Here is a 25,959-nt window from a genome sequence, read left to right as displayed (position 1 = left end):
TCATTCTATTAACAAATGTTTGTTGAGCAACTATTATGGGCCAGACACCTTTCTAAGTGTTGGAATAGGTAAGTGAATACATCAAACAGAAATTCCAGCCCTCGTGGCACATATATTCTAGTTGGAAGACATGGGCTATATAAAAAGTAATATGTTAAATATGTAGAATTTTAGGTGGCGATAAGTGTATGGAAGAAACAAGGTGGAAAAGAGGAACAGAGACTGCTGGGGTGAGGCTTACAGTGCTACAAGAAGTAGCTACAGGACGCCTCACCTAGAAGATGGTATTTGAGTAAAGGTAAGAGGTGATGATGCAGGGAGCCAAGCAGAGTCATGGGCAAAAGCAGGCCGTGGAAACAGTGTAAACGTCTCAAGGCAGGAGGACTCATTGGCCCAAAGAGCATCAGATGTATGGCAGGAATGAAGAGAGGGAGGAGAGTAAGAACCTATGGGAAGATCAGAGGTAAAAACGCCATTGGATTGTGTAGGGCCTTGGAGGCCATTATGTGGGCTTTGCCTTTCAGTCTGGGTGCGATAGTAAGTCTTTGGAGGATTTGTATGGAGGAGTAACACGATCTGACCTCTCTCTTTTTTTTTTTAAATATTAATTTTATAATATTTAGAGAACACTAATAAAACCAAATGACTCATAGTTATACTTTGGGCCTTGGGAAAATATGACACTCTGAAATTTATTTTATTTGAATTAAAATATTTATGAAGAACATAAAGCTTGGAATGCATCACGTTTGGCCGTGAGATATAGCTGCATATCACAGAGCATGAAATATGTAAAACATTTAGCAAATTCCAGAAAGAAAATAGATCTGAGAGCTATGACCTTACTTATGAGAAAATTTTAGTAAGTTAAAGGAGCAATAGTTTTTTATTGAGATATAATTGACATGTCAGTTTCAGGTGTGCAACATAATGATTCACTATCGGTATATGTTGTGAATTGATCACCACAGTAAGTCCGGTTAGCATCCATCACTACACATAGCTACGATTCTTTTTTCTTGTGATGAGACCTTGTAAGAGCTACTCTTAGCAACTTGCAAATGAACTGTAATCACCATGCTGCACATATACATTCCAGGCTTGGAATATATATATATGTGTATATATATAGAAAGATATATCACGTTTTCTTTATCCACTGATGGACACAAGTTTCTTTCATGTCTTGGCTATTGTAAATAACGCTGCAATGAACATGGGGTTGCCACATATCCTTTCAAATTAGCGTTTTGTTTCCTTTGGGCAAATACCCAGAAGTAGAATTTCTGGGGCATCTGGTAGTTCTATTTTTAATTTTTTGAGGAACCTGCATACTGCTTTCCACAGTGGCTGCATTAATTCACATTCCCACCCACAGTGCGCAATAGTTCCTTTTTCTCTACCTCCTCACCAACACTTGTTGTTTCTTGTTTTTGTTTTCTCGTGATACCATTCCAACAGGTATAAGGGCAATATCTCCTTGTGGTTTTGATTTTCATTTCCCCGATGTTGAGTGACATTGAGCACATTTTCTTGTACTTCTTGGTCATGTGTATGTCTTCACTGAAAATGTCTGTTCAGATTCTCTGCCCATTTTCTAATTGATTTTTTGTTTGCTATTGAGTAATGAGGTTTTTGTTGCTTTTTTTTTTTTAATGTTTGTTTTTTTTATTTTACTTTATTTTATTTTATTTTTTTTATTTATATATGACATTGTCAAATTGGTTTCCATACAACACCCAGTGCTCATCCCAAAAGGTGCCCTCCTCAGTATTAATGTTTGTTTTTGAGAGAGAGAGCATGCACGCCTGTTTGGGTGCTTTCACATATGTGAGTGGGGGAGGGATAAAGAAAGAGGGAGACAGAGGATCCCAAGCAGGTGCTGTCAACGCAGAGCAGGGCTGGAACTCACGAACCTGAATGGTGAGATCATAACCCAGCCAAAGTCAGACGCTTAACCAACTGAGCCACACAGGTGCCCCGTAGTATGAGCTTTTTAAAATATGTTTTAGATATGAATTCCTTATCAGATATATGATTTGCAAATATGTTCTCTCATTCAATAGGTTGCCTTTTCATTTTGTTGGTGGTTTCCTTTGCTGTGCAGAAGCTTTTTGGTTTGAGGTAGTCTCACCTGTTTATTGTTTTGCTTTTTGTTGCCTTTGCTTTTAATGTCAAATTCAAAAAAATTCATCACCAAGACCAATGTCAAAGAGCCTACTGCCTATGTTTTCTTCTAGGTGTTTTATTGTTTCAGGTCTTACATTCAGATCTGTAATCCACTTTGATTTAATTTTTTGTGTATGATAGAAGGTAGTGGTCCAGTTCCATTTTTTGTGTGTATGGTTGTCCAGTTTTCCCAACACCGTTTATTGAAGAGACTTCCCTTTCCCCATCATATATTTTTGACTTTTTCTTTTTGTCGTAAATTAATTGACCATGTATGCCTAGGTTTATTTCTGGGCTCTCTTTTCTGTTCCGTTGGACTATGTGTCTGTTTTATGCTAATGCTATACTGTTTTGATTACTATGGCTTTGTAATAGTTTGAAATCAGGAATTATGATGCCTCCAGCTTTGTTCTTGTTTCTCAAGGTAGCTTTGGCTATTTGGGGTCCTCTGTGGTTCCATACAAAATTTAGAATTGTTTTTTCCTATTTCTGTGAAAAATGCCATTGAGATTTTGATAGAGGTTGCACTGAATCTGTAGATTGCTTTGGGAAATATGGACGTTTTAACAATATTAATTCTTCCAATTCATGAGCATGCTATATCTTTCTATGACTTCCTTCTTGCCAAGATGTTCAGAGATGCCTATGTGTGCATGCACGTGGGTGAGGGGATATTAGTTGTCACAATAACTGGGGACCAGGGATACTCAACATTTTGCAATATACAATATGTCAGTAGAAGCTGTGCTAGAAAACACTGGTGCAAAGACACAGGAGGTGAACTGAGACACCATTCCTGCTCTCTGACTAAGAAATGAGGGATACTTGCATCAGGCTGGGGCACTGTGGGTGATGAGGAAGCTTGATGATTCCGTGTATATTTTGAAGCTGGAGTTGACAGGACTTGTGGACCGATGGAACATGAGGGGAAGACTGAGAGAAGAATGAAAGGTGACTTAAGGATTTGGGGAAAAACGGAGTTGACGTTCCTTGGAAGGGCAAGGTTGAGGGAGCGGTGGGGGAGAAGGAGCGGCAGAATCACAGGTGCGGTCAGCTATTGTAAGTTTGAGACGCCTCCGGACATACCAGTGGGCATCTGGCAGTAGGCAGATGAAAAGAGGCATCTGGAAAGAGATTCAGTAGGCATTCGGTAGGCATCTGAAAAGAGATTCTTGAGGGGGTGATTTAAATTTTGGAGTTTTACTAGGCCAGGTGATTAACAAAAGAGGGAGTTAGAAAAGGGAGAAGCCGTGGGGCTTTCCAACAACAAAAAAAAAGTCAGAGTGATGAGCAGGAGACAGCCAAGGAGACTTAGGAAAACTGTCCAGTGAATTAGAAGGAGAAAGAAGGTAACATTGAAGTCAGAGGAAATCTCTAGTCACCTTTGGCAGCATGGTTGGGTGCAACGTCGGGGAGGAAGATCTGCCTGGAGTGGGGTCACAGGGAGGGGGGAGATTCCCAGCCTTCCCCTGATAGCACGTCCTCCCTGCTTAGTACAAATATAAACTCTGGACAGAACACAAAAACACTACTTGCGGATGTTGAAAAATACGCAACCGAAGGCAGTTGTTGAACAGGGGCCAGTTTCCTTTTTTTTTTTCTTTTAATTTTCGTCTTTTTTTCTCAATGCTTTGCCCCCAGGGCAGGCTCTACTAGCTTCTCAGTGCATTTCAGGAGACTAAAACTCCAGTAGAAACGTCCCAGTCTTTCTGGCCAGAGGATTCAGGTAAAGGAGGCCCACGAACTGGAAAGAGAGAGTGTGTGTGTTAGCCTGGTGAGAGCGTGTGAGCAGGGGAGTGGCAGAAAGAGAGGGAGAGAGAGAGAATCCCAAGTAGGCTCCACACTGTCAGCGCAGAGCCCGATGTGGGGCAGGATCCCACGATCCTTGAGATGGTGACCTGAGCCGAAACCAAGAGTCAGACGCTTCACCGCTTCACCCACGGAGCCACCCAGGCGCTCCCAAATTTACCTTCCTACCGTCAGTGTTTGTGAGGTTCTGTTTTTCTGCATCCACACTAGAAACAATAATGAGAGATTCCTTAATTTTTGCTGGTCTAATTGGTATTAAACGGTATCTGTGGCGGTTTCAATCTTTACTAAATGACTAATAAGGTTGAGAATATTTTCATATGTTTATGGGCCGTTCATATTTTTCTTTCCAGTTAAATATGTGATAGCTTTTGCCCATTTGTTTTCCTATTGGGTTGTTTCTCTTTTTCTTATTAACTCATAAATTGTTAACTGTTCATTCTTTGTTGGTTAAATAAGTAACAAATGTTTAATCACGGTTCGTGGCTTGTCTTTTTCATCTAGAGTGTCTTTTGATGAGTGGAAGTTCTTACTCTTAATGTAGTTAAAATTATTCATTATTTTCTTTTATGATTTTATGGATCTTTGGGGGGGGGTGTTTAAAAAAAATTTCCCTACTTAGAAGTCATAACAATACTTGCTCTTTCCACCTGAAGCTGACTCATGAGTGGTGTGAGAAACAATTTCATTTTTTTTATATGGAAATTCAGCACCATTTATGGAATAAGCTATTATTTTCCCAGAGGCTTCCAGAGTGGAACCGGGCACAGGTTAAGTTTCACATACGTGCGTGCCTCTTTCTCACTATTCTGTTCCACTGGTTTATTTATCTCTCCCAGTATCAATTCTGTATTGACTTGTTATAGAAACTAAATCACAAACTTAATTGTTATAACTTTATGTCTAGTAGGTTAATTCTCCTATTTTGTTCTTTCTTTTGGACTATGTTGTTTATTCTTGGCCCTTTTCTAGGAAGACAAACATCTGCTTTTCAAGTTTCATGGAAATTCCTGTTGGAAACTTGTTTTAAATTCCATTGACTCTATGGATTAATTTATGCATAATTATATAACACTGAATTTTTCCATCAATGAGCATGGTATGAGGTTCCATTTTGGGGGGCCTTTTTAATGTCTTTTAATAAAGCTTTATAACTTTTTCCCATAATAGGATTTGCACTCTCTCTATTTGTATAATGAATTTATATTCAGCAAACTTGCTAAACCCTTATTCTAATAATTTAATTGTATATGTGTTACACATTTCTACCTTACAGTCATATCCTGTGCAAATAATCCATTTTGTTTCTTCCTTTGCAGTCCTTTGATCTTTCACCTGGTTTTATTCTCTTACCCTCCTGGCTGGGTGCACTGGATAATGTTAAATAGGAGGGGGAATAATAGCGTTCTTGTCTTTGTCCTGATCAGTATTTCACCGTTAAAGTTTTATTTTTTTTTAAGATTCTCTTTATCTTTACTTAAGATATTATTCAAAGATTTTTTTTTAAAGATTCTCTTTATCTAGGTAAGCAAATTCCCTTGTGTACATTAAAAAAAAATCAATAGGTATTGAATTTCTTCCTTTTTCTGCATCCATTGAGATGAGAAAGATTTTCTCCTTTAATTTGTTAATGCACTAAATTTCATGTATTTATTTTCTATTAAACTACCTTTGCGTTCACAGAATAAACCAAACTTGGTCATAATGTGTATTACCTTTTTTTATAAAGTACCTCCGTGTGTGTGCATGCACATGTGTGTGTCTGTCTCTGTATCTTTCTCTCCACTCTCCCCATCCCACTATTTTATTTGTCTTTTCAAGGCATAAACTGTTGACTTTGTTGATACTTTGTATCCTGTCTTTTTTTTCCTATTTCATTAATTTCTGTTCTCATCTCTGGGCTCTTCTCTTTTCTTTGAGCTTACTCTGTTGCTCTTTTCCTAATTTCTAAAAATGGACATTTAGCTAATTACATTTTTGGTTATTTTTCATTTCTTGTTTTTTTAACATAAACATGAGGTCTCTAAATTTTCTTCCTGTGTCAATTTGGGATTATCCCACAAGTTTTGATAATTTTTACTAATGTTCAGTCCTAAGTATTTCTTGTCCAGCATGCATTCTTTGTCTCTACATTTCCGACCATATCCTTTAAAACTAAAATTTGAAAATTTTATTTTTATTTATTATTTATTTATTTTATTTTATTTATTTATTATTAATGTTATTTATTCTTTAAAATTAAAATTAAATTTTTAAATTTAAAAATAAAAGTTTTATTTACGTCGTTTATATCTTCTATGTTTTTGTACATTTATTTGTTTGCTTTTGGTACACTAGACCTATCGACAATGAAATGATGAGCAGTTACACAGCACTTGCTAAATACTGGGTGATGTTTCGGGCTCTTGGCATTAGTTATTAGGGAATTATTTTATTTTATTATTATTATTTTTTAACGTTTATTTATTTTTGAGACAGAGAGAGAGAGAGACAGAGCATGAACGGGGGTGGGGCAGAGAGAGAGGGAGACACAGAATGGGAAGCAGGCTCCAGGCTCTGAGCCATCAGCCCAGGGCTCGACGCGGGGCTCGAACTCACAAACCGCGAGATTGTGACCTGAGCTGAAGTCGGACGCTTAACCGACTGAGCCACCCAGGCGCCCCTAGGGAATTATTTTAATCATCCTTTAAGGTGAATACTGTCATTACCTTCATTTTACCTATGAGGAAATTGAAAGTAAATAAGTAATTTGTCCAAGATCACGCAGCTAATGAGTACCAGAATAAGGAATCTACCTGACACTCTGGTTGCACAATGCATGCTCTTAACTGCTATATCATACTATGTGTCAATAACTGGTATTCAAATCCCATATTACTGATGTATCTGTCATTTTCACACTGAAGTTGTATCAAGTTTTCATTATACACATTAGGGCTATTATGTTAGGTGAATTGAATCTTTTATCATTAGGCAGAACCCTCTTACCTCCAGTAATATTACTATTATCTGTTTTGTCTCTTATTAACATGGTCACTCCTGCCTTCTGTCTATATCAGCATGATGTAACCTTTCCATCTTTTGCTTTCAAACCTTTGGTGTCCTTATATTTTTGGCATGTCTCTTATAAATAGCAGTTAGCTTAATAATTTTCATTTTCATTTTTATTGGTATATGTGTATCTTATAGATTCAGATACTTAGTGCTTTTCAATATCTTTATTCTGTAGGAATTTTGTAATTAAAAAATTCCCCTTTCACGAAACTGAGAGTTGTTAAATTTTCACTGGAAGGACCTCTTAAAATATGTTTGTTCTGCCAGGACTCTTTGAAGGGGAAGAGACACACACACTCAAGCCCCCTATCTGATTTTAACTTACTGGGTATGCTACATTTGGTTAAGTTTCATCAAATCTCTCCATAAAACTTTCAGAGGCAAAAAAATTCAGTAAAATTTTCAGAGGCAAAAAAATTCATATATCAATCCCATCAGGACTTGGAAAGTGTCACCCCACCCAGTTTCATTGGAAAATCATAATTAAACCTTCAGCTTCATTTGTAGCCTAGCCAAAAATAACACAAATATCCTTTTAGCGGCACATCCATTTGCTTTTCTTTTTAAATTTTATTTTACTTAATTTTTTTTACCATGATAAGTTTATGTTACTTTTTTTTTTTTTTTATCTTGATAAGTGTACATTTAATTCCCATCCCCTGTTTCTCCCATGCCCCCACCGACCTCCCCTCTGGTAACTCTCTGAACTCTATAGTCGAGTCTTGTTTCTTGATTTGCCACTTTGTCCTCCTGGTTTTTTTTTTTTTCCTTTGCTTGTCTTTTTTGTTTTTTAAACTCCACATATGAGTGAAATCATATACTATTTGTCTTTCTCTGACTTATTTCGCTTATCATTATACTCTGTAGATCCAGCCATGTTGTTGCAAATCATAAGATTTCATTCTTTTTTTATGGCTGAATATTATTACACTGTATATAAGCACCACATCCTCTTCTTTTTTAAAATGCAATTTATTGTCAAATTGGCTTCCATACAACACCCGGTGCTCATCCCAACAAGTGCGCTCCTCAATGCCCATCACTCATTTTCCCTCTCCCCCAGCCCCCCCTCCATCCTTAGTTTGTTCTCTATATTTAAGAGTCTCTTGTGGTTTGCCTCCCTCCATCTCTGTTTGTATTTCTCCCCCTTCCCTTCCCCCATGGTCTCAAGATCCACATTTGAGTGAAAACATATGATATCTGTCCTTCTCTGATCCACGTTGCTGCAAATGGCATGATTTCATTCTTTCTTATTGCCAAGTAGTATTCCACTGTATATATAAACCCCATCTTCTTTATCCATTTGTCAGTTGATGGACATTTAGGCTCTTTCCATAATTTGGCTATTGTTGAAAGCGCTGCTGTAATTGAGGGATCAGAAAAATGGCGACCCCCAGTCTGTCCTTTATGGACCAGGTGTTCCAAATCACTCTGTTCAAGCCGTCCTCACTGTGCCACGGGCACAAGTGAGGTGATTTGTCCCGCTCTCCCGACTCCCATGCCCTGGTGCTTGGCTGGGATTCAAACTCCTGCTCCATGAGTCCTGGTACTGGGAGAGTGCTGCCCCTACGCCACCCGATATATGGTCTCTGGCTGGCAGGCAGTCTTTGTCTCTTGAGCAGATAGAACCCCTCTTCTTACACCACTCCAGGGAGGGTATCACTTTCTCCTACTGTGGACTGCACCCCTAACCTAGCCATGGAGCCTGGGGCTGGCTCCCCTCCTCTCTAGGTGCTCGATCAGGGCAGCCGGTCTGGATCTCCTTGGGTTGATTTGGTTCCGGGCACTCTGTGCTTCCTGGGTGTGGTTTTCTGTTTCCTTCCCCAAATTCAGGAAGTTCTTAGCGATTATTTCGTCAAATAAATTTTCTGCCCTCTTTTCTCCCTCTTCTCCTTCTGCGATCCCTATAACGCTAAGGTTAGTACATTTTTTGGTGTTACTGTGTTTCCTAAGTCTATTTTCATTTTTAATGTTTTCTTCTCGCTGCTGTTCAGCCTGATTGCTTTCTAGTACTCTGTTTTCCAAGGTGCTGATCCATTCCTCTGCTTCCTCAAATCTACTGTTCATTCCATCTAGCGTATTTTAAATGTTTTTTATTGAGCTCTTCATCCCTGATTGGTTCTTTCTTATGTTTTCTCTTTGTTAAGGGTCTCACTGAGGTCTTCCCCTGTATTTTTATGACTATTGCCTTAAAGTGTCTATCAGGAATATTACTTCGCTCTGTTAGTTAGCTCTCTTGTGTGATTTTGTCCTGTTTTTTTCATTTGGGACGTATTCCTTTGCCTCCCATTTTGTCTAACTCTCTGTATCTCTACGTGTTAGGAAAGTCAGCTATGTCTCTTGTTCTTAGAAGTAGTGGCCTTATGAAAAGGTCCTGTAGTGCCCTGCAGTGCAATGTTCCCTGCTCACCAGAACCTCCCGATTCGAGGGTGTCCTCTCTATGTGTTGCATTCCTCCTACTGTTGTGACCGAGTTGCATTCGCCTTCAGTCCAGTCATGTGCGACAGATCTCTTTGTCTGGTACGGGCAGGGTTTGGTCCCTGTGTTGTGACTTGGCCAGTCTGGGGCCATCCTGGGCTTGAGCTGAGTCAGAGCAGGCGTTTGCTAGAGATAAGGCAGCACTGAACTGCAGAGCCCTTTCCCTGTGTTGGGAAGCTTTTGTCGGTGGGCTGGGCCTGCATTCAGACCAGATGAATGGCCCCTACCCCCTGCTGGGGCTGCTGTCAGACTGACACGTGTGGTTATCTTCTGCTCTCCCCGGGTAGGAGTCACTTTGAGGTTGTGTTGGTGACCGCGGGGGCTGCCTGCACACTGCCAGGCTTACCGCATTGCTTTGGACGGGCTCTTGCCGAGGGCTTTCTGGAGGGGGCAGGTCTGCAGAAGGTGCGGGCGGGTAGTGGTGTTAGCAAAGTTTGTGCAGGTCTGCTGTGGGAGAGGATGCGGAGCTTGGGGAAGACCTCCTAGAGCTCTAGCTGCAGGACTGGAGGTAGTGAGTCCACAGGAGAACGCGAGGGCAGAGAAAATGGCGCTAGCGAGGTTTGGATAGGTCTGCCGTGGCAGAGGACCTCGAGGCAAGGCCTGGCTGGGGGTGGGGGGGGGTGTCTGAAGGTCATGGGGGTGGAGCACACCGTCAGCAAGTTAAGCGGCGGGTGTGGCTGCTGCCCTAGTTTCTGAAGGTGTCCCTGTGCCTAGGCTGAGGGTCAGTGAAGGGAAACGGCAGCTGCCAGGAATTTTGTTCTTGGAGAAGCGGGCCAATGATCCCCGTGCCTCCAGTACGCACCCTGAGATTAGTAAACGAATGTCCCTTTCATATCCCCCGGGGGGTTTTCAAAATCCTGCTTCTGTGTTATATCTCCATGAGGCTGTTTGTTGTGTTGTCTCTCTCTCTTTTTTTTTTTAATGTTTATTTATTTATTTTTTTCTGAAGGAGAGAGAGAGACAGAGCATGAGCGGGGCAGGGGCAGAGAGAGAAGGAGACACAGACTCCGAAGCAGGCTCCGGGCTCTGAGCTGTGGGCACAGAGCCCGACGCGGGGCTCGAACCCACAGACTGCGAGATCATGACCTGAGCTGAAGTCGGACGCTCAAGCGACGGAGCCACCCAGGCGCCCCTGTTGTGTTGTCTCTTTAAGGGTGGGGACTCAGTTTCCCCTCGTCCTCCCAGCAACCCCAGAGCCAAGCCCACTGATTTTTAACATTCCACGTATTAAGCCCCGCTGGTTGTAAGAACTCAAAAAATTATGTCTCTGGTTTTCAGGATTTGTCTTCCCCATGCGGGTTCCTCGCACCTGGGGTGCCTAGTTTGAAGGTCTGTTCCTTTCCTCCCTCCAGGCCTCCGGCATCACTTGCTCTCAGGGATGGTCACATGGGTCCATTTAGCTCTGGGCCATGTCTCTTCCCTTTTGACCCTCTTCCATGTGGCCTCTTCTCTAAATTTAGCTGTAGAGGGTCTGTTCTACCAGTCTTCGGGTCATATTCTGGATTATTTACACCGATGGGGGTATTATCTAGTTGTATCTACGGGACAAGGTGAGCTTAGGGTCCTCCAACTCTGACATCTTTCTCAGAAGTCCTTTACCGGTCTTTTAAACGAGAAAACAGATGAACGTAGCTCTAGAAATATTTCCTTGAAAATATTTAAAAACTATTCTCCATCTATTCATTTTCTCAGCGTTCTTTTTCTGGAACCTCTATTAATCAGATTAGTTTTCTAATTAGCTATCCTTTCTCTCTTATTTATCTAAATGCCTGGCTGCCGCGTGTTGTGTGCACCAAATATGCAGATGTGTCTGTGTGTGTGTTCGGGTCTGTGTCACAGTTTGTATCTGTGCTTGTGAGTGTACGTACATGTATGCACGTGTCCTTGTATGGACGTGTCCCATGCATGGGAGTGTGTGTGCACACATTTTTGTGCGTGTGCGTTTGTGTAGACTATTTGGGGCGTCACTGGGTTTGTTTGCAGGCGTTCTTTCGACCTGCCCTCCCTCATGCTCATGGCTCTGAGATCTGAACCTTTCCTGGGTACTGGGGGGGGAGACAGGCTCTGTCTTTGACTCTGTCCCATTCTATGCTCACCTGGAGGCTGTCGCTTCTTCCAGCCTGCGGAGCCTTGTCCAGGGTGTAAAAGATAACGTTCAGAAACAGACGTAAGTTCTCTACGGGAATCTAGATAGAATAAAGATCCACACCATAGGTGGCATTTCCAATGAGTGTGAAAAAAGTGGCTAATTCAAGAAATGGTGTGGGCATTCCTGTTCACCATTTAGAAGACAACAAAGCGGGACCCCCTGCCTTGTTCCCGAAAACAACATAAACTCCAGATGGGATGAAGAGTCAGATATGAAAAAGGGAACACACAAAAAATACCAGAATAAATGGATCATTAAAAAAAAGTGTCACCTGGAGATAAAGAATGCCTTTGAACAATGTCACGAAATCCAGAAAGCTGAAGGGCAAAACTGGGAAGCAAGCTGCCTTCCTGGACATTACGTTTCTCGGGGCTGGCTGACCTCGCTCCCCATGACCCTTTCCCTCCTTGAATGCTGGTGGTCCTGCGACTGTCCTGCCTGGGCTAGCCGCTTCGATCCACACGCCTTTCACTGAGCGTCCCTGCAGGCTGGGCCGCTGACCACGCCTTGGCCACTCAGACTCTGTCTGAGAAGTGTGAATCTGGAGCCGGGGTCCACGGGGTCAAAAGCGGAGCCCTTCCCAAGGCTCTGATGTTCCCAGTTGCCTGCGGTTATGTGAGGGCCCATGTCCTTTCATGGGTTCTGTACCTACTTGGGGCGCCTGGGTTGCTCAGTCCATTAAGCCACCGACTCTTGATCTCACCTCAGGTGATGACCTCACGGTTCACGGGTTCTAGCCCCGAGTCGGGCTCCACCCTGGCAGTGCGCAGCCTGCTTGGGATTCTTTCTCTCCTCTCTCTCTGCCCCTCCCCCCACTCTCTCTTTCTCTCTTTCAAAATAAATAAACAAACACTAAAAACATTGCATTTCTGTTTAAGTTAGCCAGAGCCAATGTTTATGGCTTACTCTCAGAGAACTCTGGTAAATGGAGAGCCGGATGGGGTGGGGTTGGGGGAGCATCCCTGCCTTGCTCCTCCCCACTCCTCCCATGGAACATTCTACACCAGTTGAAACAAAAGCAACAAAGTGGGAAAATATTTACAGTGAGGATAAATAAATAAAGAACATTAAGGGCCAATTCACAAAATGAAAACACTACCGATAAATACATGAGACAATGGTTAGTCTTTCTAATGAGCAAAGGTATGCAGACTTTAAAAAAAAAATCAAGTATTTAAAACATCTATTAGGCTTTCCTGGTGGCAGAGTAAGCCACAGGCTGTATTTTCCAAGGCACGGTTGATTTTTCTTTCAAGTTTCTTTCTTTTAAGTAGGCTCCACACCCAGCGTGGGGCTTGAACTCACGACCCTGAGATCAAGAGCCGATGCTCTATCACCTGAGCCAGCCAGGTGCCCCTCAAGGTAATCTTTTCCAAACTGCAAATCTCGATTTCCTTACCTTCTGGACGTTTGGTTCTGTTTCCCAATGCCTTGTCTATTGACCGGCTGGCGGCAGGCTTGCCCCTTGCGTCCGAGCTGCACCCGCTGCACCGAGGAGAGCTGGCCTGAGTTGGGAACGCCGTGCGGCCAGGTTGGCCTGAGGATCCCTGCGCTTCTGCTCGGGGCTCTCAGCCAGCCGCGACCTCCGCCCCAGACCTCTCCCCCCACTTCCTCCCCCTGATTCCCCCCCAGACCCCTCCCCCTGGTTCCGCCCCCAGACCCCTCCCCCTGGCTCTCCCCCCCCCAGACCCCTCCTCCTGGCTCCCCTCCCCCCACCCGTCTCATTCCCCCACCGCACACGGACCGGTCCGCGTCTCAGAGCCGCATCCTCCCCCTGGTGCTGCCGGCGTGGCTCTGTATCTGGAGCTTTACCGGAGCCCACCGTGCACCTCTGTAAAATTGCCGGCACTGCCTGGGGGCCGCGGGTAAGGAAGGGGTGGGAGCGGAGTGCGACGGAGCGTGCGATTGCCAGGTGGCAGCGGCGGCGGCTGGGGGGCAGACGCGGAGAGGGAAGGAGGAACAGGAGCCCCGGGGCAACGCGGGTGGTGGCGGGAGGCACAGGGCTGGCGCGTGGAAGGGCTGGCCCGTGCCGGCGGGGGCGTGCGTCGGTCCCTGCACCCGCGTACGCGCGCACGCAGGGGTGGGGCGTGGTGAGGACGCGCGCGGCCTGCCGAGGTGTCCGAGCGTGCAGGCGTGGGAGTGGGGAGCCCCCGAGCGCGGCGGCGGAGCTCCTGGGAGAGGCAGGGCTCCGGGCTGCAGGCAGCGTCCAGGGCGCGGGGGCGGGGTGCGTGGGAGGAAGGGAAGGGGCTCGGTCTCTTTGCCCTAACTCCTGCCTTTTCTCTCCTGCCTCCCCCTGCTCTGCTGCACGTACCCTGCCTGTGCTCGTTTCCTCTCACGGCTCAGGACACGCGCAGGAGGACCCCAGGCCTGGTCGCCCCCTTGAACACGGCGGGCTGTTGCCGGGAGAGCCGCCCCGGGACGCGACCACGTCCTGTGGATGAGGGGTGCCGGCACCCGGGCACGCGCAATGGCTACCTACGCTTAGGGGCCGGATTCCACGTTCCGCCCGTGAAACGCGCGCCCCGCTCTCCAGAACGGGAGGGGATGTTTACTAGGCATATTGGACAGACTGGTTTTCCAAAGTGAAGTCATAACTGAAATGCTGTATGTTGCCGTTGTGCTCGGATGCGCACTGGTGACGCTTCATCTGCTGTGCGCGCAGCGCGCCTCCATCATCACAGAAGCGGGGCGCAGCGCGGTGGGGAGACCTCGGACACCTCCAGCCGAGGCCACCTGCCACTCCCCACCTTCCAGGGCCCTCCGGACTCCATCTTCTCTCCGTCCCAGCTTTCCCACCTGGCTCCTGTCTGGGGGCAGGCCTGCAGAGAGCTGATTCCTGTCCTTCCCCACGGGGACAGTGGCTTGGGGTGGCCTGAGCGCACTCTTGTTACTCTGCCAAAATGCAGCCTAAAGCATTCTGATTGTTAAATAATTCAAAAAACGTTCATCTGTCTTTGCTGCTCCTGTGAAACTCAGATCAAGTAAGTAGAAAGGAGCAGGGGAAAAAAAATGTTTAATGTGATGTGAACATTAATCTTTCTAAAGGATCTGTAGCCCACAGAAATGATAAATCAGATAGCCAGCCAAATATTATATGTTAACTTCTCAAAATGTCTTCAAGTTATGTTCATGCAAGTGATTCTCCAATATTCAGGAATCAGTTTGCCAAAAGGGTATTTTGGGGGGCTTTGATTATGTCAGTGAGGTCCATCCATATTGTAACCTGCATTAATACTTTTTCATTGCTGAATAGTATTCCAGGGAAGGATATACCACATTTTCTGTATCCATTCAGCAGTGGATGGACGTTTGGGTTATTTTCAATACGGGGCTATTATGAATCACACTTGTGTACAAGTTTTTGTGTGGATGGATGCTTTCATTTTTCTTAGTGGATTTCTAGGAGCAAAATTGCTGGGTTTATAGGGTGACTTTTTACTTTTATTTTTTAAGTTTATTTATTTCTTTTGGGAGAGAGAGAGTAAGAGTACCAGTGTGAGCAGGGGAGGGGCGGGGAGAGAGAGGAAGAGGAAGAATCGCAAGCAGGCTCTGTGCTGTCAGAGGGCAGCCCAACTCCGGGCTCGATCCTGTGAACCGTGAGGTCGTGCCTGGAGCCGAAATCCAGAGGCGGACATTAACGGACTGAGCCACTCAGGATCCCCATGTTTAACTTGTTAGGAAACTGCTAAGGGAGATCAAGCATGGTTTTCAGGGAGACTTCGTCTCATTGGTCAACATGGTTCCTCAGGCCACTCCAGTGGCCTATGATAGGTGCAGCCTATGATATCGTTAGCCCTCTCCCTCCAAAGCCTTGCAGTGGAGAGACGTCGGGTCATAAAAGATGACAAAGCAACAGATGTTCATCTGATGAACTCCAGAATTCAGTCAACTCTGAGTTTTAACTCATATTGTGTAGGAGAGGGCATGTGTTCAAAGCTGTAATTACTTTTGGTAGTCTTTGGTCCGCAGCTGCGGAAGACAATGTAGATACTTGATTAAAGTCTTCCATTCTGTTTATATAAAACTATGCTTTGGGTTTGTGTTACTATGACTGTCTAGAAACACTTTTTTTTTTTTTTTTTGTGACTTCTCCTCTGTTGAAAAGACCAATTTGGAGGGTACGATAATTATGGATGGGGCCACTAGACACTGAATTGACAAAAGCTCACATTCCGGCCCCACTTACTACCTACCTGTGTGATCTTGGGTGAACTCTTGAACCTTCCTAACCCCGAGTTTTCTCATCCACAAATTAAGGAGAATCACGTCCTTGTCTATTTGTATTGTTTTGAAAACGAAGTGAGGAAATGCAAGTCAAGCATTTAGCTCATTGCCTGGTGCAGAGTAAGCACTTAAAAAATGCCAGCTATTTTTATCACTATTATAAAACTAGCTCATCTGCTTTCACACTTGTTCAGTTGTCATCAAGCTGCCGGGTTAGCTGTTGAACTCCCCAATACTCAGCAGCTGTGTTGCGTTTCCTGGCGAGGTGCTTTGCTCTGTTATTGTGACATCCCTTCTGGTCCCCAGTTCAGCTTGGCAACCAACGCTTGCTTTGATCACTCTGCTGTTCATCCCTTGCAACTGAAATTGTAGCATAGCAACGACGTTAGGCTGATAGTCTCACTATATCCCTACACTTCATTTAAGGAACACTTTCTTATTGTAAAATTGTAAAAAATTTGAAAGAGCATGAGATGGAAATAGAAATCACCATCCAGGAATAATGAATTACAGTTAACATTTTAATACCTCTCTCCTTAGATTTGGATACACACACACACACACAGTTCATATATATGTATATTAAAAAATAGGGGCACCTGGGTGGCTCAGTCGGTTCAGTGTCTGACTTCGACTCAGAGTTTGAGCCCCATGTCAGGCTCTGGGCTGACAGCTCAGAGCTTGGAGCCTGCTTCGGATTCTGTGTCTCTACTCTCCACCCACCCCTACTCAGGCTCTGTCTCTCTCTCTCTGTCTCTCAAAAATAAACATTAAAAACATTTAAAAAATAGATCACAACATATATACAGTTCTATGTTTCCCTTTTGTTCATTTAACACTGTGTTATAAATAAGTTCTCAAGCCATTACACATTCTTCAAAAAGAATTTTAACTTACTTGCTCATGCTTTTGTCATTGGGCTTGTTTTCCAGGTTTTTGCTATTATGAGTATCCTAGTGCAAGCATTTAAAAACATTTTAAGGGGCGCTGGGTGGCTCAGTCGGTTAAGCGTCCGACTTCAGCTCAGGTCATGATCTCGCGGTCCGTGGGTTTGAGCCCTGCGTTGGGCTCTGTGCTGACAGCTCAGAGCCTGGAGCCTGCTTCGGATTCTGTGTCTCCCTCTCTCTCTCTGCTCCTCCCCCATTCATGCTCTGTCTCTCTCTGTCTCAAAAATAAATAAACATTAAAAAAAATTTTTTTAAAGTTGAGGTAAGTTTACAGTGAAACATGTAGATCTTAACTGTACAGTCTGATGTGTTTTGAAAAATGCACACACCCAATATCCATTCCTTTATATAAAAAAAATTAAACCTGTCATCCCAGGAAGTTCCCTGGAGTCTCTTTTCAGTAAGTCTTTACAACATGACCCTTAGAGGGGTTTTTCGCCTTTTCTTAAACTTCATTTAAAGAGAACTGATAAAAGAAAATTTCCTACAGATGATTTACAGATCCGCTTACTAGATCAGGTAGGTTTTTATTTTGCAATTCATGAATCGGGGAGCATTCACTCCAGCAGATAGAAAACAAACAGCTTTAAAAAGGCAAGAGATTGTTTTTTTTTTTACCGAGGTATCATTGGCATAAAACTTTATATTAGTTTCAGATGTACAACATGATGATTCAATATTTGCATACATTGTGAAATGATCACAAGGGGGCTAGCTAACATCTGTCACCACACAGTTACAAATATTTTTTCTTTAAGATTCGTTCTTGGGGCGCCTGGGTGGCGCAGTCGGTTGAGCGTCCGACTTCAGCCAGGTCACGATCTCGTGGTCCGTGAGTTCGAGCCCCGCGTCAGGCTCTGGGCTGATGGCTCGGAGCCTGGAGCCTGTTTCCGATTCTGTGTCTCCCTCTCTCTCTGCCCCTCCCCCGTTCATGCTCTGTCTCTCTCTGTCCCAAAAATAAATAAACGTTGAAAAAAAAAATTTAAAAAAAGATTCGTTCTTTTAGCAACTTTCAAATATGCAATATAATACTTTTTTTTTTTTTCAACGTTTATTTATTTTTGGGACAGAGAGAGACAGACCATGAACGGGGGAGGGGCAGAGAGAGAGGGAGACACAGAATCGGAAACAGGCTCCAGGCTCCGAGCCATCAGCCCAGAGCCTGACGCGGGGCTCGAACTCACGGACCGCGAGATCGTGACCTGGCTGAAGTCGGACGCTCAACCGACTGCGCCACCCAGGCGCCCCCAATATAATACTTTTAACTATAGTCCCCATGTGGTACATTACATCCTTATTTATTTATTTAATACTGGAAGTTTGTACCTTTTGACCCCCTTCACACATTCCACTACCCCCCCATACAAGCATGCCTTGTTTTATTGTCCTTTGCTTTCATGTTTTATTTATTTATTTATTTATTTTTTAAATTTTTTTTTTCAACGTTTATTTATTTTTGGGACAGAGAGAGACAGAGCATGAACGGGGGAGGGGCAGAGAGAGAGGGAGACACAGAATCGGAAACAGGCTCCAGGCTCCGAGCCATCAGCCCAGAGCCTGACGCGGGGCTCGAACTCACGGACCGTGAGATCGTGACCTGGCTGAAGTCGGATGCTTAACCGACTGTGCCACCCAGGCGCCCCATCATGTTTTATTTATTTTTGAGAGAGACAGGGACAGAGACAGAGTACGAACAGGGGAGGGGCAGAGGGAGAGGGGGACAGAGGGTCAGAAGCAGGCTCCGTCCTGACAGCCGCAAGCCCCGTGCCAGGCTCAACTCCCAAACTGCGAGCTCATGACCTGAGCCGAAGTCGGACGCTCAACCAACTGAGCCACCCAGGCGCCCTGTATTGTCCTTTACTGTGCTTCCCAGCTAATGGAGGTTTTTACGAATGGCAAGTCTGTGGCAGCCCGGTGTGGAACTCGTCCATTGGCACCACTCTGCCAGCACCACCCACTCCCTTCGTGTCTCTGTGTCACATTTTGGTAATTCTTGCAACACTTCAGACTTCTTCATTATTACTACGTTTGTTTGGTGATCTGTGTCAGTGATTACTGTTTGCTAGAAGCTCAGATGATGGTTGGCATTTTGGGGCAATAAAGTATTTTTGAATTAAGGTATGAACATTTTTTAGACATTGCGCACGTAACAGACTACAGTATAGTGTGAACATAACATTTATGTGCACGGGGGGACCTAAAATTTCATTTGACTCGCTTTATTGTGATATTTGCTTTATTGCAGCGGTCTGGAACCAAATCTGCGATATCTCTGATGTATGTCTGTATGAGTGAGATTTCTGTGACATTATGAGATGTTCACTTAGCATAATGCCATCAAGGCTTATGCATGTCAGCAATGGCAAGGTTTCCTTCTTTTTTTATGGCTGAGTAATAGTGCATTCTATATAATATATTACGTATATATTTTGAATATGTAATATGTTACATATGTATTTAGAATATATGATATATAATAAATATATACATAGTATAATATAATAAATATAATATATAAATCTCTATATCTCTATACTTATCTATGTATCCATGTACCTATCTACCTATAAAGTTGTTTCCATGTCTTGGCTATTATGAATAATGCTGCAATAAACTTGGAGGTACAGCTATCTTTTTGAGTTAGTGTCTTTGTTTCTTTCACATAAGTACCCAGAAGTGGAATGGCTGGATCATCCCACATGGTAGTTCTGTATTCAACTTTTCGAGGAACGTCCCTACTGGTTTCCACAGTGGCTGCACCAGTTTACATTCCCACCAACAGTGGCCAGGTGTTCCTTTTTCAACAGATCCTCACCGACACTTGTTTCTTGTCTTTTGGATAATAGCAGTTCTGAAAGGTGGGAGGCGCTATCTCGTGGTTTTGATTTGCATTTCCCTGATCATTAGTGATGTTGAACACCTTGCAAGGAATTTTCATAGACCAAAGTGAGCAGGATTGAGGAAGTTTGGACGGGGCATTTGCTAATAGGTTAAAGTAGGGTTACTTTCCTTACAAGGAGCAAAGGCACTTCTTGGAGCTGGGTTAGGTGATCTGTGCCGGGCAGACCAGTGCTGATTAGTTGGCCTAGGCCTTTCTTTTCTGGGGGAGCCAAGCACAGAGCATCGAAACTTAAGTTCTGGTTTGCTTACATGGGGCTTAAACCACGGGGAACTTGAAGTTGGACCTAACCCGGTTACTTTAATGGAATTATACTTTATTTATTCTTTTGTATCTTGCTTCCACTCAGCATTATGTTTTTTAGATTCATCTGTGTTACTGTATATATTGGTGATTTATTCCTTTTTATTCCTCAGTCATAGCCCAAAATATGAATATATCACAATTTGTTTATACATTTACCTATTGATGGATATTTGGGTTGTTTCCAGTTTGAGGCTATCATGAATAAAGCTGCTATTAACATTTTTTTAAGTTTTTTAAAAAGCTTATTTACCTGTTTTGAGAGAGAGAGAGAAAGAGAGCGCACAAGTGGGGGAGGAACAGAGAAAGAGGGTGAAAGCGAGAATCCCAAGCAGGCTCCACACTGTCAGCACAGAGCCCCTTGCAGGGCTTGAACCCACGAACCGTGAGACCACGACCTGAACCAAAATCGAGTTGGACACATAACCACCTGAGCTACCCAGGTGCCCCACTGTTATTAATATTCATTTGTAAGTCTTTTTTGTAAATATGTGTAAATTTCTCTTGGGCAAATACGTAGAAATGGAATTTCTGGGTCATAGGGAAGGTGGATATGTGACTGTGTAGGAAGCTACGAGTTTTTCAAAGTGGTTATAGCATTGGACACTCCCACCAGCCAAGTATCGCCACTCCTACAGTATTTGGAGTTGTTAATCTTTATTTCTAAGCATCCTGCTGTGTACTGATATGTCATCGTGTTTGAATCTGCATTCTCCTGATCATTAACGAATTAGATCTGTCTTGGGAGTATTGAGTTGTAGGAGTTACTCATATATTCTAGAAACAGGTCCTTTGTCAGACGTGTGTGCATTGTGAATGTTTTCTCCTGGACTGTGCCTGCCTGCTTATTTTCTTGGTGTTGTTTTTTGATGAACGGAAGTTTTATTTTTGGTGATGTCTGATAAAAGTTTTTTCTTTTATGGTACTTTCCAGGTCTTGTCTAAGAAATGGTTTCTTCTAGAAGCTGTACATGGCTAGTTTTTTTACACTCACGTTTATGATCCATTTTGAGTTAATTATTGTGTTATGGTTAAGGGATCAAGGCTTATTTAATTTTTTTCCACATGATCATCAAGTTTTAGCACCATTTATCGAAAAGACTTTATTTTCCCTATTGAATTGTTTGGGTGCCTCTGTCAGAGTTATTTAGTGGTATTTCTGGACTCTAGAGAGAACAGAATAGATTCTGTTTCAGTGACGTGTCTGTGCACCTGTCTATACTATGCTGTCTTGATCAGCATTAGCACGACAATAAGACTTGAGATCAGGTAATGTCTTTGATTTTCTTCTTTGGGTCCCTTGTTTTCAATGTGGAGGTCTTGCACATCTTTCATGAATTTTTCTCCATGTATTTTATGATTTTGGCGCCCTTATGTTTTATGAAAATTGTATTTATTTGCTGCTGGTTTTGATAGATTGGATTTCCCAAAATGGCTGCAACGGTGTTTCCAATCCTTACGTGCCACCAGAATCTTGCCTCTTTTCCATCAAGAGCTGGAGTCTATTTCCTGTCCTCTCGAACTGACTGGGCCTTTGTGACTCCGAAACAGGTTGTGGTGGGAGGGAGACCGCAGGCGCTCCGAAGCTAGGTTAGAAAAGGTGACATAGCCCGACTCTGTCTCCTGGGACTGTTGGAAGCCAGCCACCATGCTGTGAAGAAGCGTCAGCTGCCTGGAGAGGACATGTTGAAGTACAGGAGATGACAGCCCCAGCTAAAAGCCCAGCTTCAGCCAGCGTCACATGCCAGACACAGGTGCTAACGAGTAACGGGAAGGGGAGGGGGCCTGCGACACCCGCCCCTCTGGTCATCAGGATGATAGTGACCGTTCCACTGAATATTTCTTGTTCTATGTCCAATTTGGGAAAGTGCTCTCTAAAAACGATGTAAAAATTAGAGGAATTTGGAGTCATCAGAATGCATTTACAGAATGCTGAATACGACTGCGTTAGAATAAGGTTTTCTATTAAATCATCTTCTTTCCTGGATCTTTTGCCCAATACTCTCAGGGTTGCTTTTTAGCCTGTGTGTAAATAACAGGGAGAGAGGAAGGAGGCCTTATGAAGAAAGCCTAAAAGGAAATGGTCTGGGGACAGAGGGAAAGGAAAGTGGTGAGGGACTAGTGGTGGCTTCCACTCCGACTATATTGTCCCTCAAGCTGGCGAGGAGGTACACCGACGAACACTGTATGCGTATCTATATCTTTTTATTAATTTTTATTTTTTAAATGTTTATTTTGAAGGGGAGAGAGGCAGGGCGTGAGTGGGGGAGGGGCCGAGAGAGAGGGAGACACGGAATCGAAGCAGGCTCCAGGCTGTCAGCACAGAGCCTGACGTGGGGCCTGAACTCACAAACTGTGAGATCATGACCTGAGCCAAAGTCGAACGCTTAACAGTCATCCAGGCGCCCCTACTGATATCTTTTTATATGGTGTACATATGCCATTTCCTTTTCAAAAATGTTTCCCTATGTATAGACATAGGTCTATATACATATGATATACATATATATGTATACATGTATGACCATTTTTTCATGTGTAAACATTTTAAAAGGAAATGGGGTTTTCTTTCGAGGAAAGGGGCTTAAGAAATGGTGTCAGGTCTTCATTTGCATGAAAGAACTTCAGAAGGACACAAGCCGGTTGTTTTCTAGAACCACGAAGATTAAGAACGGGCTTGAGTGAAAACAGAATTTTGGGTGGTTATAGGAAGGGAAGGATTGCTTGGCCACCCTAGTTCTTGAGTGTTGGGAGTGTGCTGCCCAGAGAAGTTGTGCAGATTTCGCTCCTTGGAAAACAGGGTCGGCCTTTCTGCCGTCATCCCATACCATACTGTCTCTGGGAGACCGGGTCTGTCGTTGGCTGACCTCACTGCTTAGGGAGAGGGCACACAGAATAGAGAGGATGGAGACAGCTGGCTCTCAGGGACGGAAAACTCCGATCCCCTTTTCCTTTATGTCATCCCTTAGGACAGAAAGGACTGCTCTTAGCTCCGTAGTATTTATCAACCCACAGTGCCAGGAGCTCGGTGTGTCCTTCTTGGTCTAGCTCTTAAGGGTTTTTTCCCTTCTGCATGCTGCTGCTGTCACCTGACTTGTGAATGCCTGGGGTGGTGACTCTAGAGAATGGAGGCACAGGCTCATTCTTGACAAGTCTTTGCTTCTATGGGGTAGGCACAAAATGCATTTCTCTGACTGTTGTATACATACAATGTTTCCCTGTCGCTGTTTTGCATTGGCTCCTCTTTTTTACAAGCGTTTTGGTCTCCTTTGGTTCTAGCCTAGGCTGCCCCTGACAAGCGTAAAAGCATTTCTCTGAGAGGTCAAGCACAGGTTATTGAATGATACATAGTGGCATGTGCGTTCTGAGACTAGTAACAAATAAATACTGGTCATCGGCTAGCTTCTGTCCTTTGTGCAGGTGTATCTTTAGAAGACTTCAAAGGTAAGATTTAGGTCTGGATCCTGTAGTCAAACGCCATCCTTAACTAACTTCCCCAGAGAGATACCCCCGCCAGTCAGATCAGGGAAGTTAACCACGGCAGTCAATGACATAACACAAGTTCAAGTGAGGCGCCCATCTATTGGCCCTCGTACCTATGACGTCATCTTCACAGTGGGCCAACTGGACTGTCTCCGCTCTCTACAAAGTTGTCAGGATAGATTTGGTTATCGGAAGATACACACACGAAGAAACAGAAGCACTCCCCCGACTTCATGATAGGGATGCAGGAAATCAGGGGAAGGCACTGAGCCAGTCTGTGGTGGTCAAGGCAGTGGCCTCTATTCAACATACTCAGCTTCTTAAAAATTAAAAATAACTTCTATCTACTCTTTCTTTTCCCACCTGGTTATGGGCAGAACATTTTTCATCTTAAAATTCGGGGTTGAAAAAAGCCCTATTTTTCACCCGAGTCGTCTCCAGCTCTGCTTAAGCTCTCAAGGGGGTTGTTCTGTGTAAGAAATTGAATCATCAGCGACAAAGTTTTTGACAGACTCTGCTGGGACGAAGTTGCTTCACGATCACCCTCAGCAGCTAAGACCCACTGGGAAAACGTCTTCTGCCCTGAAGCTCTCAACTCCACAACCGAGAAAGTTCTCTTCTTCCTCAATACCATGCTGAAGATTCACACTTATCAGAAACACCTTTTTTTCCCCCCTGAGGGCCCAGAATGGGCAGGCAGGGAATCCCACCTGAAGCTAAGGTTGCCAGTCTGTCCATCCCTTCTGCACGTTTTTCTAGGAAAATGCGGGGCAGAGGCTAGTCAGGAGGAGCTGGAGGGATGCCTGGCCTTTTCTCGTGGGGCACCATTCTTTCTGCTGAACTCTGTTCCTCTCCTGGTCCGTCCCCGGTATTTACGCTAAATTTAGTATAATGATCACATCGATAAATAAACGCAAGGTCAGCCTCTCTTACAATCATGTTTCTCTTTTCACTCTGAGGTCGGAATTTCATCAGCTATTAAACATTCAGCCTTTCCCCCCCTCTCTTTATGGAACTGTGCCCAGAAGGACCAAGTGCGGTTTGAACGCTGAGTAAAAACAGTAAGAAATGGATCAAGTGACCTTGGACAAATCACCTCACCTGCCACTGATTTTGTTTCCTATGGAAGGTGTGTCGGTGTGTGTGTGCGAGTGTGTGCGTGTGAGCTAAGCGAGCTAAGTATTCGTAGGGGCTTCCCACAGTTTTAACGTGCCACTAACTAGAATTCTAGGCGGGCTGGGGGCCCGGAGTCTGGACACCCAGGTTTTCTGTTTTCCAGACCCTACACCTTAGAAGTACCTGTTCTTTGCAGCCGATCCCACCACAATGTACACAGAACAGAAACCGAGAGAAGCCGGCAGAGTCAGGAGTCCCGAACGATTCCCACGGGACAAGCGCACCACCTAACAAGGGACAGGTAAAAGAGGCAGCGGGCAGGGGCGGAAAAGGGCACCCTGAGGTGCGCTCGCGCCCCAGAGGAGCCCCCTAGCGCACCGCCCCGTCCCCCCACCCGTCCCCTCTCCGCCACCTAAGAGCCCCCCGTGCTGCGGAACGTTCCAGACTCTGCCCGGCCGCGGCCGAGGCCCGCTCCGCCTCCCGCCGGGCTCCCCGCCGGAGGGCCGGACCCCTCCCCCGCCGCCGCCGCCGCCGCCGCCGGGCCAGCGAGGCCCGCAGCGGTGGCGTCCGCGGGCGCTGCCGCATTGGCCGGCGGCTGCGGCACGGACGGCGCAGCCTCCTCCTCCTCCTCCTCCTCCTCCTCCGCCGGCGGCCCCGCAGTCCGGCCCGGGAGCGCGCCCACCCATGGCCCTCGGGCCGCCGTCCCTGCGCCCAAGCCCAGCGCGCAGCCTCCGCCGCTCGCCCGGGGCCGCCTAGCCCCCGAGCCGGGCGCGATGCCGAACGCCTCCCGCCTGGACAGAGCGCTCAGGATGTCCCTGCCCCGAAGGTCGCGGATCGGCTCGTCCGTTGGTGAGAGGGGAGGGGCGCGCGGCGGGCAGGGTCGGCGGGGCGGGGGCCGGGGGGGAGGCGGGCGCGCGGAGGGGAGCCGCCGCCCCGCCCTCCTCCCGCCTCCCGCCGCCGGTGCTCGCACCTGGGGGTGGGGGTGGGGCGCGCCCGCGGCGCCGGGAGGGCCGCACGCCGGGCGAGGGGCGAGGGGCGAGGGGCGAGGGCGTCGGTGACCCCACTCCGCCCGCGGGGCCGGGCTGCGTGTGCGCGCGCTCGGGGTGTGTGCGTGTGCGCCGCCGCGCGCGTGCCCGGCCGCCCCTACGCGGGGGGTTCCCCGTCCCCCGCTGGGTGGGCGCGGAGACCGTCGGGGGTCGGCGGGGTCGGCGGGGCCGGCGTCGCCCCGCGCGGTGTTTGCTGTAGCGCCCCGGAGAGCCGAGGGGCCCCCACGAACGTTTGTCGCCACCTGGGCCCTGGGGACGCGCGCGCGCACCCGGCGGCGACGCA

At 45.6% G+C, this 25,959-nt stretch overlaps 1 protein-coding gene and 1 long non-coding RNA gene across 8 annotated transcripts in view; one reads left to right on the top strand and one right to left on the bottom strand.

Annotated features, from left to right (window-relative positions):
- Positions 1–1,781: 1,781 nt before the first annotated feature.
- On the bottom strand, positions 1,782–13,237 carry LOC147584883 (uncharacterized). The gene is made up of 2 exons (XR_015254087.1): positions 13,059–13,237; positions 1,782–3,913 (listed from the first exon to the last, which is right to left on the bottom strand). It is a non-coding gene; the product is annotated as an uncharacterized LOC147584883 (long non-coding RNA).
- Positions 13,238–13,930: 693 nt separating this feature from the next.
- The window catches only part of ATP8A2 (ATPase phospholipid transporting 8A2), a 651,437-nt gene continuing 639,408 nt past the window's right edge, over positions 13,931–25,959 (top strand). For 2 of the 7 annotated variants that reach the window (XM_086715021.1, XM_086715039.1), the window contains exon 1: positions 25,261–25,479. In XM_086715021.1, coding sequence (XP_086571147.1) covers positions 25,404–25,479 — 76 coding nt within the window. In that variant the 5' untranslated portion in view covers positions 25,261–25,403. Of the gene's footprint in view, positions 14,641–21,227; positions 21,301–24,476; positions 24,644–24,793; positions 24,932–25,260; positions 25,480–25,959 lie in introns of those variants that run through there. The other 5 variants (XM_086715045.1, XM_086715049.1, XM_086715051.1 and 2 more) reach the window with 5 other exon arrangements.

Source organism: Puma concolor, chromosome A1 (genome assembly GCF_028749965.1).
Source record: "Puma concolor isolate L17-30 chromosome A1, mPumCon1.1.hap2, whole genome shotgun sequence".
NCBI lineage: Eukaryota > Metazoa > Chordata > Mammalia > Carnivora > Felidae > Puma > Puma concolor.
The sequence above is the reverse complement of the archived record's forward strand: the minus strand, read 5'-3'. Positions and strand labels throughout refer to the sequence as shown.